General features: G+C 40.9%; 1 protein-coding gene across 3 annotated transcripts in view; it reads right to left on the reverse strand.

Moving 5' to 3' along the window:
- The window catches only part of LOC118375201 (UDP-N-acetylglucosamine/UDP-glucose/GDP-mannose transporter-like), a 29,207-nt gene extending 7,569 nt beyond the window's left edge, over window positions 1-21,638 (reverse strand). Inside the window, exons 1-8 of one of the 3 annotated variants that reach the window (XM_052468864.1) lie at window positions 20,349-20,900; window positions 19,871-19,904; window positions 19,705-19,791; window positions 19,556-19,623; window positions 16,667-16,738; window positions 13,414-13,482; window positions 9,884-9,986; window positions 3,960-4,052 (exon numbers count right to left, since the gene is read on the reverse strand). In XM_052468864.1, coding sequence (XP_052324824.1) covers window positions 3,960-4,052; window positions 9,884-9,986; window positions 13,414-13,482; window positions 16,667-16,738; window positions 19,556-19,623; window positions 19,705-19,791; window positions 19,871-19,904; window positions 20,349-20,458 — 636 coding nt within the window. In that variant the 5' untranslated portion in view covers window positions 20,459-20,900. Of the gene's footprint in view, window positions 1-3,959; window positions 4,053-9,883; window positions 9,987-13,413; window positions 13,483-16,666; window positions 16,739-19,555; window positions 19,624-19,704; window positions 19,792-19,870; window positions 19,905-20,348 lie in introns of all 3 variants that reach the window. The other 2 variants (XM_052468861.1, XM_052468862.1) reach the window with 2 other exon arrangements.
- Between the last annotated feature and the right edge of the window lie 1,868 nt (window positions 21,639-23,506).

The following is a 23,506-nucleotide window of genomic DNA, read 5'->3' on the forward strand; positions in this document are numbered from 1 at the left end:
ACCAGATCTTATTTAGGGGCTTCATAGCAAAGGGGAATACATATGCACCAGATCTTATTTAGGGGCTTCATAGCAAAGGGGAATACATATGCACCAGATCTTATTTAGGGGCTTCATAGCAAAGGGGAATACATATGCAAAGGGAATACATATGCACCAGATCTTAGGGGCTTCATAGCAAAGGGAATACAGATCTTATTTAGGGGCTTCATAGCAAGGGGAATACCAGATCTTATTTAGGGGCTTCATAGCAAAGGGAATACATATGCACCAGATCTTATTTAGGGGCTTCATAGCAAAGGGGAATACATATGCACCAGATCTTATTTAGGGGCTTCATAGCAAAGGGGAATACATATGCACCAGATCTTATTTAGGGGCTTCATAGCAAAGGGGAATACATATGCACCAGATCTTATTTAGGGGCTTCATAGCAAAGGGGAATACATATGCACCAGATCTTATTTAGGGGCTTCATAGCAAAGGGGAATACATATGCACCAGATCTTATTTAGGGGCTTCATAGCAAAGGGGAATACATATGCACCAGATCTTATTTAGGGGCTTCATAGCAAAGGGGAATACATATGCACCAGATCTTATTTAGGGGCTTCATAGCAAAGGGAATACATATGCACCAGATCTTATTTAGGGGCTTCATAGCAAAGGGGAATACATATGCACCAGATCTTATTTAGGGGCTTCATAGCAAAGGGGAATACATATGCACCAGATCTTATTTAGGGGCTTCATAGCAAAGGGGAATACATATGCACCAGATCTTATTTAGGGGCTTCATAGCAAAGGGGAATACATATGCACCAGATCTTATTTAGGGGCTTCATAGCAAAGGGGAATACATATGCACCAGATCTTATTTAGGGGCTTCATAGCAAAGGGAATACATATGCACCAGATCTTATTTAGGGGCTTCATAGCAAAGGGGAATACATATGCACCAGATCTTATTTAGGGGCTTCATAGCAAAGGGGAATACATATGCACCAGATCTTATTTAGGGGCTTCATAGCAAAGGGGAATACATATGCACCAGATCTTATTTAGGGGCTTCATAGCAAAGGGGAATACATATGCACCAGATCTTATTTAGGGGCTTCATAGCAAAAGGGGAATACATATGCACCAGATCTTATTTAGGGGCTTCATAGCAAAGGGGAATACATATGCACCAGATCTTATTTAGGGGCTTCATAGCAAAGGGGAATACATATGCACCAGATCTTATTTAGGGGCTTCATAGCAAAGGGGAATACATATGCACCAGATCTTATTTAGGGGCTTCATAGCAAAGGGGAATACATATGCACCAGATCTTATTTAGGGCTTCATAGCAAAGGGGAATACATATGCACCAGATCTTATTTAGGGGCTTCATAGCAAAGGGGAATACATATGCACCAGATCTTATTTAGGGGCTTCATAGCAAAGGGGAATACATATGCACCAGATCTTATTTAGGGGCTTCATAGCAAAGGGGAATACATATGCACCAGATCTTATTTAGGGGCTTCATAGCAAAGGGGAATACATATGCACCAGATCTTATTTAGGGGCTTCATAGCAAAGGGGAATACATATGCACCAGATCTTATTTAGGGGCTTCATAGCAAAGGGGAATACATATGCACCAGATCTTATTTAGGGGCTTCATAGCAAAGGGGAATACATATGCACCAGATCTTATTTAGGGGCTTCATAGCAAAGGGGAATACATATGCACAAAGGGAATACATATGCACCAGATCTTATTTAGGGGCTTCATAGCAAAGGGGAATACATATGCACCAGATCTTATTTAGGGGCTTCATAGCAAAGGGGAATACATATGCACCAGATCTTATTTAGGGGCTTCATAGCAAAGGGGAATACATATGCACCAGATCTTATTTAGGGGCTTCATAGCAAAGGGGAATACATATGCACCAGATCTTATTTAGGGGCTTCATAGCAAAGGGGAATACATATGCACCAGATCTTATTTAGGGGCTTCATAGCAAAGGGGAATACATATGCACCAGATCTTATTTAGGGGCTTCATAGCAAAGGGGAATACATATGCACCAGATCTTATTTAGGGGCTTCATAGCAAAGGGGAATACATATGCACCAGATCTTATTTAGGGGCTTCATAGCAAAGGGGAATACATATGCACCAGATCTTATTTAGGGGCTTCATAGCAAAGGGGAATACATATGCACCAGATCTTATTTAGGGGCTTCATAGCAAGGGAATACATAGGGGAATACATATGCACCAGATCTTATTTAGGGGCTTCATAGCAAAGGGGAATACATATGCACCAGATCTTATTTAGGGGCTTCATAGCAAAGGGGAATACATATGCACCAGATCTTATTTAGGGGCTTCATAGCAAAGGGGAATACATATGCACCAGATCTTATTTAGGGGCTTCATGCACCAGATCTTATTTAAAGGGGAATACATATGCACCAGATCTTATTTAGGGGCTTCATAGCAAAGGGGAATACATATGCACCAGATCTTATTTAGGGGCTTCATAGCAAAGGGGAATACATATGCACCAGATCTTATTTAGGGGCTTCATAGCAAAGGGGAATACATATGCACCAGATCTTATTTAGGGGCTTCATAGCAAAGGGGAATACATATGCACCAGATCTTATTTAGGGGCTTCATAGCAAAGGGGAATACATATGCACGCACAACTTTTTTATTTCACTTCACCAATTTGGACTATTTTCTGTATGTCCATTACCGGAAATCCAAAAATAAAAATCCATTCAAATTACAGGTTGTAATGCAACTAAATAGGAAAAACACCAAGGGGGATTAATACTTTTGCAAGGCACTGTAGTATTTATATCAGCCCTCTGATTACAATGAAGAGCAAGAGGTGCCGCTCTGTTCTGGGCGTTCTAGGTCTTTTATTGCAGCACTCGACCGGACAATAATCAAGACAAGAAAACTAGAGCCTGCAAGACTTGGTGTCATAAAAGCACAGTATCTCTTTATTACGGACAGACCGCTCTCCATCTTCACAACCATTGAATATGTTTTGACCATGACAGTTTACAAGTAATTTAGTCCTCTCAACTTGTACAACAACCACTGAGGTCTAGAACGTAGGAAATTATTTGCACCAAATAGAATGCTCTTCGTTTTAGAGATGTTCAGGACAAGTTTATTACTGGCACCCATTCCAAAACAGACTGCAACTGTTAAGGGTTTTAATGACTTCATGAGCATATGGTTGAATCGTCAGCATACATGGACATACAGGCTTTGTGTAATGCCAGTGACAGGTCAAAATAGAAAAAAGTGGCAGAGCTGAAGAGCTGCCTTGTGGTACACTACACCTTAAATGTTTGACATTAAAGAAGCCCTTCTGACTTCTATTAGATAGCTCTGAATCCACAATATGGCAATCTGAGGTTGAAAATCCATAACACAAGTTCTCAACAACAGGTTATGGTCAGTACTGCCAAAGGCTGCACTGAACTCTAACAGAACAGCACCCACAATCGTCTTATTTTACATTTATGTCAGAGAAGTACATGTTGAGTGCCCTTCTCTATAAGCATGCTGAACGTCTGTTGTTAATTTGTTTACAGAGAAATAGTGTTGTACTGTGTTTGCAGCAAGCTGATAGGTCTGCTGTTAGAACCAGTAAACCAGCTGCTTTACCACTCTTGGGTAGCCAAATGACTGGCTTCCCTCCAGGCCTGAGGACAAATACTTTTCTCTAGGCTCAGATTAAAAATATGACCGACAGATGCTTTTCTTTAATTATTAGTTTTTTCATGCATGAGTTGACGGCTCACTGTTCGTTGTTGACGTTTCCTGCCCAAGTTTGCCCACTTTGCCAATTGTCTCGTGCCCTCCCTCTCAGTCTCTCCATGACATAAGCACATTGAGAGACTGCTGCCACACAGACCGGCAGACAGACAGATCTTACCCTCTGAACGTCTCCAGTGAGTTGAGCTAGCAGCATTGTTGGAAAGATCATAAACAACGCATTATAATACAGCAAGCCATACTTCCCCAGCTCCTGAGAGGGGCAAGAGAGGGAGAGAAGGGAGGGGAAGAAGAGGCAGAGAAGAGAACAGAGGGTTATTCATGATGGTACATTCCTCTCTAGCCAGCATACAGCTGTCACCAGCTCACTGCTCTACAACAAACTCTTTGGGGTTGTTGGGATGGCATGCTAACACTATATATGGTGGTAGGGTTATCATTACTCTAAAGAACCGTACATAAAAATGACTTTGGCAGTAGTAGACTAGTATAACTAGCAATAGAATAGTATAACTAGCGGCAGTATAACATAACTTGCGGGAGAATAACGAGTGGTAGAATAGTATAACTAGCAGTATAATAGTAGTATAGCTAGTGGTAGAATAGTATAACTAGTAGTATAATAGTAGTATAGCTAGTGGTAGAATAGTATAGCTAGTAGTATAGCTAGTGGTATAACTAGTAGTATAATAGTATAATAGTAGTATAGCTAGTGGTAGAATAGTATAACTAGTAGTATAATAGTAGTATAGCTAGTGGTAGAATAGTATAACTAGTAGTATAATAGTAGTATAGCTAGTGGTAGAATAGTATAACTAGTAGTATAATAGTAGAATAGCTAGTGGTAGAATAGTATAACTAGCAGTATAATAGTAGTATAGCTAGTGGTAGAATAGTATAACTAGTAGTATAATAGTATAGCTAGTGGTAGAATAGTATAGCTAGTAGTATAGCTAGTGGTATAACTAGTAGTATAGCTAGTGGTAGAATAGTATAACTAGTAGTATAATAGTAGTATAGCTAGTGGTAGAATAGTATAACTAGTAGTATAATAGTAGAATAGCTAGTGGTAGAATAGTATAACTAGTAGTATAATAGTAGTATAGCTAGTGGTAGAATAGTATTGGTATAAGTAGTGGTATAACTAGCAGTATAATAGTAGTATAGCTAGTGGTATAATAGTATAACTAGTAGTATAGCTAGTGGTATAACTAATAGTATAATAGTATAACTAGTAGTATAATAGTATAACAAGTAGTAGAACAGAATAACTAGTGGTATAACTTGTAGTAGAACAGTATGACTAGTAGTAGAAGAATATAACTAGTAGTAGACCTAGTGGTAGAACAGTATAACTAGTAGTAGAACAGTATAACTAGTGGTATAACTAGTAGTAAAACAGTATAACTAGTGGTATAACTAGTAGTATAACAATGTAACTAGTAGTAGAAGAGCATAACTAGTGGTAGAACTAGTGGTAGAACAGTATAACTAGTAGTAGAACAGTATAACTAGTGGTAGAACTAGTAGTATAATAGTATAACTAGTATTATAACTAGTAGTAGAACAGTATAACTAGTAGTAGAACAGTATAACTAGAGGTAGAACAGAATAATTAGTAATAGACCTAGTGGTAGAACAGTATAACTGATGGTAGAATAGTATAACTAGTGGTATAACTAGTAGTAGAGCATTATAACTAGTAGTATAAGAGTATAACTAGTGGTAGAAAAGTAGAACTAGAGGTAGAACAGAATAACTAGTAGAACAGTATAACTAGTAGTATAACAGTATAACTAGTGGTATAACTAGTGGCAGAACAGTACAACTAGTAGGAGACCTAGTGGTAGAACAGTATAACTAGTAGTATAACTAGTGGCATAACTAGTAGTAGACCAGTGTAACTAGTGGTAGAAGTCGAATAGTATAACTAGTGGTAGAACGGTATAACTAGTGGTAGAAATGGTAGTTGAATAGTATTACTAGTAGTAGAACAGTAGAACTAGTGGTGATGAGAGATCGTCAAAGCAGTAGCATGAAGTGAATTAGAAAGCTAGCAAACAGTGTAATATGAGTGCAACAGCCAACCTCATCTCAACTCCCAAAATTAACTCTCATTCAGAAGTCACCGAGGGTGAGTGGGTCACTTTCTAAACATATCTCAGCCTTCCTGTGCTATACTGGAGTACAAGCCTTGATAATTTATTGAGTTAAAACATCAGTCACAAGTTTTGTCTGATTAGCTAAACTAACTGGTATCCAGCAATAACATGTGAAGGATAGCTTGCCTTCCATTATCTCCACATACACTACATGGACACCTGCTCTACAAACATCTCATTCCAAAATCAGGGGCATTAAAATATGGAGTTTGTCCCCCCCTTTGCTGGGAAGGCTTTCCACTGGACGTTGGGACTTGCTTCCATTCAGCCACAAGAGCATTAGTGATGTCGGCCGATTAGGCCTGGCTCGCAGTCGACGTTCCAATTCATCCCAAAGGTGTTTGATGGGGTTGAGGTCAGGACTCTGTGCAGGCCAGTCAAGTTCTTCCACACCGATCTCGACAAACAATTTCTGTATGGACCTCGCTTTGTGCACGGGGTCATGTCATGCTGAAACAGGAAATGGCCTTCCCCAAACTGTTGCCAAAAAGTTGGAAGCACAGAATCGTCTAGAATGTCATTGTATGCTGTAGAGTTAAGATTTCCCTTCACTGGAACTAAGGGGCCTAGTCTGAACCATGAAAAACAGCCCCAAACCATTATTCCTCCACCTCCCTGACCAAGGCCCTTCTCCCCCGATTGCTCAAATTAATGTAATACATTTTTGAATAAGGCTATAACGTAACAAAATGTGGGAAGTGATAGGGTCTGAATACTTTCCGAATGCTAGGTGCTAAATATATTAGTCCAGCTAGGTGCAACATACGGTATCAGTCAAAAGTTTGCACCCACCTCTTTCAAGACTTTTTATATTTTCTACATTGTAGAATAGTGAAGACATTAAAACTATGAAATAACACATATGGAATCATGTAGTAACCAAAAAAAGCATTCAAAATATATTTTAGATTCTTCAAAGTAGCCTTGATGACAGCTTGGCATTCTCTCAACCTGCTTCATCTGGAATGCTTTTCCAACAGTCTTGAAGGAGTTCCTAGATATGTTGAGCACTTGTTGGCTGCTTTTCCGTCACTCTGCGGTCCAACTCATCCCAAATCATCTCAATTGGGTTGAGATCGGGTAATTGTGGAGGCCAGCACTCCATCCCTCTCCTTCTTGATCAAATAGCCCTGACACAACCTGGAGGTGTGTTGGGTCATTGTCCTGTTGAAAAACAAAATGATAGTCCCACTAAGACCAAACGAGATAGGATGGTGTATCGCGACAGAATGCTGTGGTAGCCGTGCTGGTTAAGTGTGCCTTGAATTCTAAATTCCAAGCTTTAACTTCTTGACTGATGTCTTGAGATGTTGCTTCAATATATCCACAATTTTCCTACCTCATGATGCCATCTATTTTGAGAACTGTACCAGTCCCTCCTGCAGCAAAGCACCCCCACAACATGATGCTGCCACCCCTGTGCTCCATGGTTGGGATGGTATTCTTCGGCTTGCAAGCATCCCCCTTTTTCCTCCAAACATAACGATGGTCATTATGGCCAAACAGATCTATTTTTGTTTCATCAGACCAGAGGACATTTCTCCAAAAAGTACGATATTTGTCCCCATGTGCAGTTGCAAACCGTAGTCTGGCTATTTTTTATAGCGGTTTTGGAGCAGTGGCTTCTTCCTTGCTATGCGGCCTTTCAGGTTGTCGATATAGGACTCAATTTACTGTGGATATAGATACATTTGTACCAGTTTCCTCCAGCATCTTCACAAGGTCCTTTGCTGTTGTTCTGGGATTGATTTGCACTTTTCGCACCAAAGTACGTTCATCTCTAGGAGACAGAACTTGTCTCCTTCCTGAGCGGTATGACGGCTGCGTGGTCCCGTGGCATTTATACACGTGAACGTGGTACCATCAGGTGTTTGGAAAGTGCTCCCAAGGATGACTTTCTAAGGTCTTGGCTGATTTCTTTAGATTTTCCCCACGATGTCAAGCAAAGAGGCACTGAGTTTGAAGGTAGGCCTTGAAATACATCCACAGGTTCACCTACAATTGACTCAAATGATGTCAATTCGCCGATCAGAAGCTCCAAAAACCATGACATAATTTTCTGGAATTTTCCAAGCTGTTTAAAGGCACAGTCAACTTAGTGTATGTAAACTTCTGAGCCACTGGAATTGTGATAGTGAATTAATCAGTCTGTAAACAATTGTTGAAAAAATGACTTATGTCATGCACAAAGTAGATGTCCTAACCGACTTGCCAAACCTATAGTTTGTTAACAAGACATTTGTGGAGTGGTTGAAAAACGAGTTTTAATGACTCCAACCTAAGTGTATGTAAACTTCCGACTTCAACTGTACAGTGGGGGGAAAAAGTATTTAGTCAGCCACCAATTGTGCAAGTTCTCCCACTTAAAAAGATGAGGCCTGTAAATTTCATCATAGGTACACTTCAACTATGACAGACAAAATGAGAAGAAAACAAATCCAGAAAACCACATTGTAGGATTTTTTATTAATTTATTTTCAAATTATGGTGGAAAATAAGTATTTGGTCACCTACAAACAAGACAGACCTGTAAATTCTTCTTTAAGAGGCTCCTCTGTCCTCCACTTGTTACCTGTATTAATGGCACCTGTTTGAACTTGTTATCAGTATAAAAGACACCTGTCCACAACCTCAAACAGTCACACTCCAAACTCCACTATGGCCAAGACCAAAGAGCTGTCAAAGGACACCAGAAACAAAATTGTAGACCTGCACCAGGCTGGGAAGACTGAATCTGCAATAGGTAAGCAGCTTCGTTTGAAGAAATCAACTGTGGGAGCAATTATTAGGAAATGGAAGACATACAAGACCACTGATAATCTCCCTCGATCTGGGGCTCCACGCAAGATCTCACCCCGTGGGGTCAAAATGATCACAACGGTGAGCAAAAATCCCAGAACCACACGGGGGGACCTAGTGAATGACCTGCAGAGAGCTGGGACCAAAGTAACAAAGCCTACCATCAGTAACACACTACGCCGCCAGGGACTCAAATCCTGCACTGCCAGACGTGTCCCCCTGCTTAAGCCAGTACATGTCCAGGCCCATCTGAAGTTTGCTAGAGAGCATTTGGATGATCCAGCAGAAGATTGGGAGAATGTCATATGGTCAGATGAAACCAAAATATAACTTTTTGATAAAAACTCAACTCATCGTGTTTGGAGGACAAAGAATGCTGAGTTGCATCCAAAGAACACCATACCTACTGTGAAGCATGGGGGTGGAAACATCATGCTTTGGGGCTGTTTTTCTGCAAAGGGACCAGGACGACTGATCCGTGTAAAGGAAAGAATGAATGGGGCCATGTATTGTGAGATTTTGAATGAAAACCTCCTTCCATCAGCAAGGGCATTGAAGATGAAACGTGGCTGGGTCTTTCAGCATGACAATGATCCCAAACACACCGCCCGGGCAACGAAGGAGTGGCTTCGTAAGAAGCATTTCAAGGTCCTGGAGTGGCCTAGCCAGTCTCCAGATCTCAACCCCATAGAAGATCTTTGAAGGGAGATGAAAGTCTCTGTTGCCCAGCAACAGCCCCAAAACATCACTGCTCTAGAGGAGATCTGCATGGAGGAATGGGCCAAAATACCAGCAAGTGTGTGAAAACCTTGTGAAGACTTACAGAAAACGTTTGACCTCTGTCATTGCCAACAAAGGGTATATAACAAAGTATTGAGATAAACTTTTGTTATTGACCAAATACTTATTTTCCATTTGCAAAAAAATTAATTACAAATCCTACAATGTGATTTTCTGGATTTTTTTCTCTCATTTTGTCTGTCAAATTGAAGTGTACCTATGATGAAAATTACAGGCCTCGTCTTTTTAAGTGGGAGAACTTGCACAATTGGTGGCTGACTAAATACTTTTTTGCCCCACTGTATATACACATACACATTGGTCCAGCTAGCTGCATACATACCTTGGAGTCTAGCTTCTGCTTGACGTAGGCTCCATTAGCTGCAGTCAGAACATCATTTAGCAGAATAAACACATAGCCTTGGAGGTCGAAAGACAGGTCAGCACTGGAGAGAGAACACGGACGGACACATACAGCAGGTCAGTGCAGTAGAGCGCAGAGACAGGTCAGAAACATAAGGGAGGGCGTACATGTTGAAACATGTATTTAGCTGGGGGCAGAGACTCAGCTTACACAAGCCATAAAGATAACATTCTAGAGAGGGCATGACTCCTCCAGCACAACTCAGAGATCATTGAAACACTTTATGAAATGATTTATTTTAGGTAAACAGTTTTTAAAATACAAGAAACCCAGAGGATGACACATTGTTACGGATACAGTTATCCTGTGTTCTTTTCTCTTCTTCTCCCCTCACAGGTGAAAATCATCACTCCCCAATCAGTCACCAATCAATCATCAATCAGAAGACACACCTCCTGTTTCCTACCCAATCACAGTTCCTTTCCCTTGGTTTAAAAACCCTGTCAGTTGTTTGCTCTGGAGCTCAATCTCTCTGTAAATACCAATGTCTATAGATCACTCTGTTTCACCCTCTCCTACTATGTCTCTTTATGTATTGAGCTAGCTTTTGTTTGAGCACCTCCATATCACTTTGTCCTCACCTGTGAGTATTGTTTTTGGTTATGGTGTTTGTGTTTGTTTGCTGGTGGGAAAAGGGGGAACCAAGACAAGTCACCCATGGGCATACACTACCCGTAGGTAAACTTCGTTAAATACACTAGTTAGAACTAGGCAGACCACCCACTGTATTTTTGGTTAGTTAATTGGCTGCTGTTTAAATAGTCTAGTCTAGCTTAGGGGTGTTTTTGAATACTTATTATTTCTTTCCTTGGGTCCAGCTCAGCCCCCTTTCCTGCTCCCCCCCCTTACCGTGTGTTTTCTAATAAACCATGTGTTTGACGGTAATTTAGTTGTCTGTGGTTATTTCGTTCTCACTTTTACTTTTTCACTATTATAATTTGCATGAGTTATGTTACGGGGTCACGTTACCATCTCCCCTAGACTGTCGGGCCAAAAGGGATTCGTAATACACATGAAAGCGTAAACACTTATTTCCAATGTGGTCATTCAGCGTAGGACAAAAACGGGGCATAACACAAGAAAATACATGGAGATACTGGTGTGGACCCTAACCCTTCTCTGTGCACCAGGAATAAAGCTGACCTAACCCTTCTCTGTGCACCAGGAATAAAGCTGACCTAACCCTTCTCTGTGCACCAGGAATAAAGCTGACCTAACCCTTCTCTGTGCACCAGGAATAAAGCTGACCTAACCCTTCTCTGTGCACCAGGAATAAAGCTGACCTAACCCTTCTCTGTGCACCAGGAATAAAGCTGACCTAACCCTTCTCTGTGCACCAGGAATAAAGCTGACCTAACCCTTCTCTGTGCACCAGGAATAAAGCTGACCTAACCCTTCTCTGTGCACCAGGAATAAAGCTGACCTAACCCTTCTCTGTGCACCAGGAATAAAGCTGACCTAACCCTTCTCTGTGCACCAGGAATAAAGCTGACCTAAAGATAATATATACCATATGAATAAAGCTGTCCTAAAGATATAGACCATATGACTAAAGCTGTCCTAAAGATAATATAGACCATATGAATAAAGCTGTCCTAAAGATAATATATACCATATGAATAAAGCTGTCCTAAAGATAATATATACCATATGAATAAAGCTGTCCTAAAGATAATATATACCATATGAATAAAGCTGTCCTAAAGATAATATATACCATATGAATAAAGTTGACCTAAAGATAATATATACCATATGAATAAAGTTGACCTAAAGATAATATATACCATATGAATAAAGTTGACCTAAAGATAATATATACCATATGCATAAAGTTGACCTAAAGATAATATATACCATATGAATAAAGTTGACCTAAAGATAATATATAACATATGCATAAAGTTGACCTAAAGATATTATATACCATATGAATAAAGTTGACCTAAAGATATACCATATGAATAAAGCTGTCCATAGACATTATATAACATATGAATAAAGTTGACCTAAAGATAATATATAACATATGCATAAAGTTGACCTAAAGATATTATATACCATATGAATAAAGCTGACCTAAAGATATTATATACCATATGAATAAAGTTGACCTAAATGTTTTATGCATGCTCTTCAACCAATCGCTGCCCGCACCTGCCTGCATCACTACTCTGGAAGGTTCTGACTTAGAATATGTGGACAACTACAAATACCAAGGTGTCTGGTTACTGTAAACTCTCCTTCCAGACTCACATTAAGCATCTCCAATCCAAAATGAAATCTAGAATCGGCTTCCTATTTCGCAACAAAGCATCCTTCACTCATGCTGACAAACATACCATCCTACCGATCCTTGACTTCGGCGTTATAATTTACAAAATAGCCTCCAACACTCTACCCAACAAATTGGATGCAGTCTATCACAGTGCCATCCGTTTTGTCACCGAAGCCCCATATACTACCCACCACTGCAACCTGTATGCTCTCGTTGGCTAGCCCTCGCTTCATACTCGTCGCCAAACACACTGGCTCCAGGTCATCTACAAGTCTCTGCTAGGTGAAGCCCCGCCTTATCTCAGCTCACTGGTCACCATAGCAGCACTCGCTCCAGCAGGTATATCTCACTGGTCACCCCCAAAGCCAATTCCTCCTTTGGCCACCTTTCCTTCCAGTTCTCTGCTGCCAATGACTGGAACGAACTGCAAAAATCACTGAAGCTGTCAGAGCAGCTCACAGATCACTGTACCTGTACATAGCCCATCCAACTACCTCATCCCCATACTGTATTTATTTATTCATCTTGCTCCTTTGCACCCCAGTATCTCTACTTGCACATTCATCTTCAGCACTTTACCATTCCAGTGTTTAATTGCTATATTGTAATTACTTCGCCACCATGGCCTATTTATTGCCTTACCTCCCTTATCCTACCTCATTTGCACACACTGTATATAGATTTTTTTGTATCTTTGTTTATTCCATGTGTAACTCTGTTTTGTTGTTTGTGTCGAACTGCTTTGCTTTATCTTGGCCAGGTCGCAATTGTACATAAGAACAAGTTCTCAACTAGCCTACCTGGTTAAATAAAAGGTGAAATAAATACAAATACAAAACTATACCATATGAATAAAGTTGACCTAAAGATATTATATACCATATGAATAAAGCTGTCCTCAAGATATTATACTAAATGAATAAAGTTGACCTACAGATATTATATACCATATGAATAAAGTTGACCTAACGATATTATATACCATATGAATAAAGTTGACCTAAAGATATTATATACCATATGAATAAAGTTGACCTAACGATATTATATACCATATGAATAAAGCTGTCCTAAAGATATTATACTAAATGAATAAAGCGGTCCTATAGATGATATACCATGACTAAAGCTGACGTCAGAGACTCTTCACACATGGAGCAGTAGAACGTACCTTGCCGCTACAAACGCCCCCAGGATCATAGTAAACACAGTTAGCTGGACAGGCCTGGAGAATGTCTTCCTGAAGAGTTGAAGAGTAAAAGGTTAGAGACGAAGTACAGGCCTTCAGACCTCTTGATTTATTCAATGATGTGTTACAGCCTGAATTCAAAATGGATTCAATAGATTTCACAAAATAACCCATTATAACAAAGTTTAAACATGTATTTAGAAATTGTCGCAAATGATTTGAAACTGAAATACAAAAACTTCTAATTTACATAAGCATTCACACCCTTGAGTCAATACATGTCAGAATCACTTTGGAAGTCTTTCTAGGTAAGTCTATCAGCTTTGCACCCCAGGATTATAAAATATTTGCACATTATACATTTGTTTTATTCTTCAAGCTCTGTCAAGTTGGTTGCTGATCATTGCTAGACAGTAATGTTAAAGTCTTGACAGATTTTTAAGCCAATTTACACTGAACAAAAATAAAACGCAATATACAATTTCAAAGATTTTACTAAATTACAGTTCATAAGAAAATCAGTCAACTGAAATTCATTTGGCCCTAATTTGTGGATTTCACGACTGGGAATACAGATATCTTAAAAATTAAAAATAAATAGGGCGATGATCAGAAATCAGTCAGTATCTGGTGTGACATATCCTTCGCATTAAGTTGATTGTGGTCTGTGGAATGCTGTCCCACTCCTCTTGCTAGATATTGACTGGAACATGCTGTCGTACATGTCGATACAGAGCATCCCAAACATGCTCATTTGGTGACATGTCTGGTGAGTATGCAGACCATGGAACAACTGGGATATTTTCAACTTCCAAGAATTGTGTACAGATCCTTGCAACATGGGGCCATGTATTACCATGTTGAAACATGAGGTGATGGTGGACGAAAGGCACAAAAAAAAAAAAAAAAAATGGCTCAGAATCTCATCATGGTTCACTACACCACCTAACCAAAACTATCTAGACACCTGCTCGTCGAACATCTCATTCCAAAATCATGGGCATTAATATGGAGTTGGTCACCCCTTTGCTGCTATAACAATAACACACTCTTCTTGGAAGGCAATCCGCTAGATGTTGGAACATTTCGGTCAGCCACAAGACCATTAGTAAGGCCGGGCACTGATGTTGGGTGATTAGGCCTGGCTCACAGTCGGCGTTACAATTCATCCCAAAGGTGTTCGGTGGGGTTGAGGTCAGGGCTCTGTGCAGGCCAGTCAAGTTCTTCCACACCGATCTCGACAATCCACTTCTGTATGGACCTCGCTTTCTGCATGGGGGCACTGTCATGCTGAAACAGGAAAGGGCCTTCCTCAAACTGTTGCCACAAAGTTGGAAGCACAGAATAATATTGAATGTCATTGTATGCTGTAGATTTAAGATATCCCTTTACTGGAACTAAGGGGCCTAGCCCGAACCATGAAAAACAGCTCCAGACCACTATTCCTCCTTCACAAAACTTTTCAGTTGGCACTATGCATTCGGGCAGGTAGTGTTGTCCTGGCATCTGCCAAACCTAGATTTGTCCGTCGGACTGCCAGATGGTGAAGCTGGATTTATCACTCCAGAGAACGCGTTTCCATTCCATTGGCTGCGAGCTTTACACCACTCCAGCCGACGCTTGGCATTGCACATGGTGATCTTAGGCTTGTTTCACGAAGCTCCCAACAAACAGTTCTGGTGCTGACGTTGCTCCCAGAGACAGTTAAGAACTCTGTAGTGAGTGTTGCAAGTGTCGTCATGGTATCTCTGTGCATTCAAATTGCCATCAATAAAATGCTAATTGTGTTTGTTGTCCGTAGCTTATGCCTGCCCATACCATAACCCCACCACCACGGGGCACTCTGTTCACCATGTGACATCAGCAAACCGCTCACCCACACGACGCAATGCACGTAGTCTGCCATCTGCCTGGTACAGTTGAAACCGGGATTCATCCATGAAAAGCGCACTTCTTCAGCGTGCCAGTAGCCATCGAAGGTGAGCATTTGCCCACTGAAGTTGGTTACAACGCCAAATTGCAGTGAGGTCAAGATCCTGGTGAGGATGACGAGCAAGCAGATGAGCTTGCCGGAGACTTTTTCTGGCCTTTTGTGCAGAAATTAGTGCTCGTCTCGGACCATCCCGCAGGTGAAAAAGTCAGAGGTGGAGGGGCTGGCGTGCTTGTTACACTTTGCTTGCTGATGCGAGGCCGGTTGGACGTACTGCAAACTCTTTAAAACAACGTTGGCGACAGATTATGGTAGAGAAATTTAACATCAATTGTCTGGCAACAGCTCTGGTGGACATTCCTGTAGTCACCATGCCAATTGCACACTCCCACAACTTGAGACATCTGTGGCATTGTGTTTGAGACAACTGCACATTTTAGAGTGGCAGGTTATTGTACCCAGCACAAGGTACACCTGTGTAATGATCATGCTGTTTAATCAGCTTCTTGATATGCCACACCTGTCAGGTGGATGGATTATCTCGGCAAAGGAGAAATGCTCACTAAGACATTTATAAACAAACGTATGCACAACATTTCTGGGATCTTTCATTTCAGCTCATGAAAATGGGGACCAACACAATAAAAGAATACCTTACGGCACGACAGGGACTGTGAAGAGACATTTATGTGCATTTTGTATTATGTAGTGTATTATGTGATACGACTAATACTGTATGTGGTTGTCTCGCCTGGATATCTTATTAAGATCAATGCACTAGCTATGGGCCACTCTGTTGAAGAGTGGTACTGAGTGATGTGTTGGATTTGCCGAAACAAAGTTAATTTCTTTGCCACATTTTGTGCAGTTGTACTTTAGTGCCTTACTGTCGCCAGGATGCATGTTTTGGAATACTTCTATTCTGTACAGGATTCCTTTTCACTCTGTCACTTAGTTTAGTATATCAATTACAATGTTGTTGATCATCAGTCCTCTCCTATCACAGCCATTAAAATCGTTAAATGTTTTAAAAAGTCACCATTGGCCTCATGGTGAAATCCCTGAGCGTTTTCCTTTCTCTCCGGCAACTGAGTTAGGAAGGACACCTGTATCTTTGTAGTGACTGGGCTTATTGATACACCATCCAAAGTGTAACTAATAACTTCACCATGATTAAAGGGATCACATAGTAGAAGTTAGGATTCTCCCTTTAGAGGATAGAGACAAAACAAAGCTGTATAACCTAGTGTTTCAATATTCAAACAAAATAAATATATTTAAATAATATTAAATAGTAAATCATACTTGAGCAGCAGAACTTCAGCCATCATGGTGAAGAGGATGGAGAACCTCCTGAGGACTGTGAACATCGGCAGGCTGGTAGAGAGAACAATATCGTCATCATCTATCCACTGCCTCCAAAACAACACAGCTAGATGAAGCCTCAGAACCTACAGCCCCAACCTGCACCCCCAGATAACCCCAACCTATAACCATTCCATATAACCCCAACCTTCGCCCCCAGATAACCCCAACCTGCACCCCAACCTATAACCATTCCATATAACCCCAACCTGCACCCCCAGATAACCCCAACCTATAACCATTCCATATAACCCCAACCTGCACCCCCAGATAACCCCAACATGCACCCCAACCTATAACCATTCCATATAACCCCAAATATTACCAGAACATACAGTGCATTATTCAGACCCTTGATTTTCTCCACATTTTGTTGTTACAGACTTATTCTAAAATGAGTTACCCCCTTTTCAATCTACACACAATACCCCATAATGAGAAAGCAAAAACAGGTTTTTAGACATGTTGGTATTAAAAATAAACAAATGCCTTATTTCCAGAAATAGTCAGACACTTTACTCAGTACATTGTTGAAACACCTTTAGCAGCAATTACAGCCTCGATCGAGTCTTCTTGGGTATGAAGATACAAACTTGGCACACCTGTATGTAGGGAGTTTCTCACATTCTTCTCTGCAGATCTGCTCAAGCTCTGTCAGGTTGGATTGACAGCGTCGCTGCACAGCTATTTTCACGTCTCTCCAGAGATCCGGTTCAAGTCCGGGCCACTCAAGGACATTGAAACTTGTCCCAAAGCTACTGCTGCTGTGTCTTGGCGTCGTTGTCCTGTTGGAAGGTGGACCCTCACCCCAGTCTGAATGTCCGGAGCAGGTTTTCATCAAGGATCTCTGTACGATGCTCGGTTCGTCTTTCTCTCAATCATGACTAATCTCCCAGTCCCTGCTACTGAAAAACATTCCCACAGCACGACGCTGCCACCACCATAATTCACTGTAGGGATGGTGCCAGGTTTCCTCCAGACATGACGCTTGGCATTCAGGTCAAAGAGTTCAATCTTGGTTTCATCAGACCAGAGAATCTTGTTTCAAATGGTCAGAGTCCTTTAGGTGCCTTTTGGCAAACTCCAAGCAGGCTGTTGTGCCTTTTACTGAGGAGTGGCTTCCAACTACCATAAAGGTCTGATTGGTAGAGTGATGCAGAGATGGTTGTCCTTCTGGAAGGTTCTCCCATCGCCATAGAGGAAATCTGTCAGTCACCTCCGTGACCAAGGCCCTTCCCCATTGCTCAGTTTGGCCAGGCAGTCAGCTCTAGAAAGAATCTAGGTGGTTCCATTTAAGAATGATGGATGCCACTGTGTTGTTGGGGACCTTCAATGCCGCAGAAACGTTTTGGTACCCTTACCCAGATCGGTACCTCGACACAATCCTGTATCAGAGCTCTACGGACAATTGTTTCGACCTCATGGCTTAGTTTTTGCTCTGACATGCACTGTCAACTGTGGGACCTTATATAGACAGGTGTATGTCTGTCTAATCAATTGAATTTACCACAGGTGGAATCCAATCAAGTTGTAGAAACATCCAGTACGATCAATGGAAACAGGATGCACCTGTGCTTAATTTCAAATGTCATAGCAATTGGTCTGAATACTTCCCTTATTTCCATCTCTTTTTTATTTTTAATACATTTACAAACATCACTAAAAACCCGTTTCGCTTTGTCATGTGGCATTGTGTGTAGATTGATGAGGAACATGTTTATTTTTATCCCTTTTAGAATAAGGCTGTAACGTAACAAAATGTGGGAAATCAGAAGGGGTCTGAATACTTTCCGAACCCCCAGATAGCCACAACATATAACCCCCCAGATAGCCACAACATATAACCCCCCAGATAGCCACAACATATAACTGGGCGATATGACGATATATATCATGTGACAATAGAAAAACATCTAACGTTTAATATCATGCTCTATCGTTTATTTCGTTGTGTCGCAAATCACTCTTTAGGGCAATATTTTTAGTCAACTGGACGACACTTTGCGTTCTGGAAATTTGCAACAAATATGGAGTAGAGTGAATGTGACACAGAGCTCGTACCTAAAAGAGGAGCTACTTCGGTCGCATGGACGTGGTTTGGGTATGAAACTTCTGACATGGACCAGAAAACCGTCCTTTGCAAAATATGCCGCAGGCCGGTCCAGACAACAGGCTCAAAAACCACAAACCTCTTTTACCACATACGCAAGAATCATGTGAAACAGTACAGAGAGTCTCCACGGACGAGACCCAAAAAAGTAAAGTTGAGTGCTCAAAACAAATCCGACTCAGATGTTGCAAGAGAGGTTTACTCGCGGAAGGAAATAACAGCTGCTGTTACAACTTACATCTGCAAAGACATGGCCCCAATTTAAATGCTCGGGAAACGGGGGCTTCGTGAGTTAACACTCGACCCAAGGTACCAAATTGATATGTGACAAGTATTAATGCCAAAATAACATGCAACACAGGCAGGAAGTGTTTTCCATTTACCTTTTTCGATTTAATACATTTATATTTTGTTACATGCTTAATTGAAAATGTGCACAAAGGTTCTAAATAAAAGGAGAACTTACGAGTAAGTACCTTTAATTTGTAGAGTATAATTCAAAATGTCATGAGAAATAGACCTTTACATGTGGTCATTTTATATAAACTATTGAGTCATTGAATTTACAGAAAAGGTACTATATCTTGATATGTATCGTTATCGGGATTTGAAATGACCTATATCGGGATATGAGATTTGGACCATATCACCCAGCCCTACCACAACATATATACATTACATATAACCATAACATATAAACCCAGATAAACATAACATACTTTAGCCGTTTTGTCCCAAACAGTCCAGTTATCTGGTTCCCTACGTACAAGAAAGGGAGTGGGAAGGTCTGCAACAAGAGAAACACGTTACACACACAAAGATGGACACAGACAGACATGCACACCTACCTATTAGCTGACTGACTCACCTTGCGAGGTATACTATGGTCGAAGTCTGGGAAACTCAGCACCCTCAGAGCCTTGCCCACCCACAGCACGACCACGGTGGCCAGCATCTACAACAGACACCTCAGTTATACTGGATTAACACACCGCACTTTCTCTCTCACACAAAAACACAGGAATAACACTTACCTGCCCGATGCCGACACATATTGACGAGGGGAATCTGAAAGTAAAAATGTATCGTACTGTGACAAGAAAACAGCTTGAGAAAATTGACAAACATCTCGTCTAACTTCGTGATTTGAAGGTGTCCCAAACGGTGACAACGAGGAAACGACAGTAGTCAGCTAGCTAGTGTAGCGATGAAAGTTAAACTTTAAATAAATTAACGTTAGCCACCAAAGGCTCAAACCCGTAGCTAAGTTACCTACATAGAAAATATAAATAAATGTTTAAATGTGTATCTAACGTTATTAGGAAGTAACTCGCCGGCGTAAATTAACTAGCTAAATAACGTAACCTGTCCAAGCAGTATTATTTAACTAGCAAGTGAGTTCATCAGCTAGTTGATGAATAGCCTGAATAGATCAGAATCAAACAGTAGCATCGCTGTGTGTCTAGATGTTTTTGGAACCAAGCGAACAGACTAAACGGAAATCAAACAAACCTATAGTTTGTGAGGATGCTCTTGTTTACCACGACGATGAGAAAAGAACTGAGTCCGTAAAATACCGCGGCGAACAGCTTCACGAACACCGTGAGAGATTTGTCCGCCATCCCCAAGCACTCTTTCCTCTTTCCCACTCTCTATCCTTCCCTAGAAGAGTCTAAACGGGATCACTGGGACGTCCGGTAAACGGTAGACTCAACGATATGACGTTGCCACGAGCAGCACCGCAGATATTGACTGCGTTCGAGATAGTCAAAACGACTGCAGGCAACTGACTGACCTACAAATCACATTGCATCATAAATAACTCATTATTATTTGTAGATCAGTCAGTCACAATTTACCAATGATACATAACGGTGTTGATGCTCTCGAACACGGACAGTATCTGCGCATGTGCAAGGGATGCTTCACGCTGTGTACAGCGTTGTTGCCAGGGATCCAAAACAGCGGAGCAGTTAGCCCCACGCTTCAACGCCCTTAGTTTTTGCGGAAATTAACCCACTATGCTGTTCACTTTCGGCTTCTATGTCATATCGCTGAGTCTACCTTTAAGATAAAGTTAGGGTTATGATTTAGGGTGTGGACGTATTGAGGATCCCATATAGCACTAACCATTATCCTCGCTCAGTCATCGCTTGCTTGCCCTGCGTCAGAGAGGAAGAGGAAAGAGAGGTCTAACTCGGCGAAAAATCTGTCAATTTCAATTCGAGGGGCTTTATTGGCATGGGAAACATGTTTAAGTTGCCAAAGAAAGTGAAATAGATAAACAAATGTGAAATAAACAAAAAAGTAACAGTAAACACACTCACAAAAGTTTCAAAATAATAAAGACATTTCACATGTCATATTATGTCTACAAACAGTGTTGTAATGATGTGCAAATAGTTAAAGTACAAGAGCAGTGCACATAACATTTGATTTGAAGACAGGCTGTCACATGCTCAGAATACAACAGGTGTAGTAGACCTTACCGTGAAATGCTTACTTACAAGCACCTAACCAACAATGCAGTTCAAGAAAGAGTTAATAAAATATTTACTAAATGAACTAGTGAAAAAAAAAAAACATTGAAAAATAACAAGAAAATTACATAACAATAACGAGGCTATATACAGGGAGTACCGGTACTGAGTCAATGTGCAGGGATACATGTTAGTCGAGGTAATTTGTACATGTAGGTAGGGGTAACGTGATATGGCGGGGTCAATGTAAATGGTCGGGGTGGCCATTTGATTAGTTGTTCAGCAGTCTTATGGCTTGGGGGTAGAAGCTGTTAAGGAGCCTTTTGGTCCTTTGCGCTCTGGCACCGCTTGCCTTACGGTAGCAGAGAGAACAGTCTATGACTTGGGTGACTGGAGTCTGACAATTTTTTGGGCCTTCCTCTGACACCGCCTAGTATATAGGTCCTGGATGTCAGGAAGCTTGGCCTCTTCACAAATGTCTTTGTGTGTTCGGACCATGATAGTTTGTTGGTGATGTGGACACCAAGGAACTTGAACCTCTCCACGACAGCTCTGTCGATGTGAATGATGGTGTGTTCGGCTAGGCAAGGGAATAGGCAAGCACCCCTGAGAGGCCCCAGTGTTGAGGATCAGCGTGGCAGATGTGTTGTTGCCTACCCTTACCACCTGGTGGCAGCCTGTCAGGAAGTCCAGGATCCAGTTGCAGAGGGAGGTGTTGTCCCAGGGTCCTGAGCTTAGTGATGAGCTTTGTGGGCACTATGGTGTTGAAAGCTGAGCTGTAGTCAATGAACAGCATTCTCACATAGGTGTTCCTTTTGTCCAGGTGGGAAAGGGCAGTGTGGTCTGCCTACGGCAGTCTTTCTCAAAAGCAAGGCTATGCTCACTAAGTCTGTACATATAGTAGTCATTGATTTCCTTCAATTTGTATTCTGACACTGTGTATTCTGTTTAGGGCCAAATAGCACTAGTTTGCTCATTTTTTTTGTGTAAATTCTTTCGAATGTGTTAAGGCTTTATCTTTTTGTTTTCTCATGATTTGGTTGCGTCTAATTGTGTGTCCATCCTGGGGCTCTGTGGGGTGATGGTGAAAAGAGCCCAGGACCAGCTTGCTTAGGGGGCTCTTCTCCAGGTTAATTTCTCTGTAGGTTATGGTTTTGTTAAAGAAGGATTGGAAATCACTTCCTTTTAGGTGGTTGTAGAATTTAAAGTCTCTTTTCTGGATTTTGATAATTAGCAAGGATCAGCCAAATTCTGTTCTGCATGCATCATTTGGTGTTTTATGTTGTACACAGAGGATATTTTTGCAGAATTCTGATGCAGAGTCTCAATGTGGTGTTTGGCCCATTTTGTGAATTCTTGGATGGTGAGCGGACCCCAGACCTCACAACCGTAAATGGAAATGGGTTCTATAACTAATTCAAGTATGTTAGCCAGATTCTAATTGGTATGTCAAATTTTATGTTCCTTTTGATGGCATAGAAGGCCCTTCTTGCCTTGTTTCTCAGATTGTTCACATCTGAGGCCGAGGTACAGTTGAAGTCGGCAGTTTACATACACTTAGGTTGGAGTCATTAAAACTCGTTTACATACACTGAGGTTGGAGTCATTAAAACTAGTTTACATACACTGAGGTTGGAGTCATTAAAACTAGTTTACATACACTTAGGTTGGAGTCATTAAAACTAGTTTACATCCACTTAGGTTGGAGTCATTAAAACTTGTTTACATACACTTAGGTTGGAGTCATTAAAACTAGTTTACATACACTTAGGTTGGAGTCATTAAAACTCATTTACATACACTTAGGTTGGAGTCATTAAAACTAGTTTACATACACTGAGGTTGGGGTCATTAAAACTAGTTTACATACACTTAGGTTGGAGTCATTCAAACTAGTTTACATACACTTAGGTTGGAGTCATTAAAACTAGTTTACATACACTTAGGTTGGAGTCATTAAAACTAGTTTACATACACTGAGGTTGGGGTCATTAAAACTAGTTTACATACACTTAGGTTGGGGTCATTAAAACTAGTTTACATACACTTAGGTTGGAGTCATTAAAACTAGTTTACATACACTTAGGTTGGAGTCATTAAAACTAGTTTACATACACTGAGGTTGGGGTCATTAAAACTAGTTTACATACACTTAGGTTGGAGTCATTAAAACTAGTTTACATACACTGA

The sequence above is a fragment of the Oncorhynchus keta genome, chromosome 1 (assembly GCF_023373465.1).
Source record: "Oncorhynchus keta strain PuntledgeMale-10-30-2019 chromosome 1, Oket_V2, whole genome shotgun sequence".
Taxonomy (NCBI): Eukaryota; Metazoa; Chordata; class Actinopteri; order Salmoniformes; family Salmonidae; genus Oncorhynchus; species Oncorhynchus keta.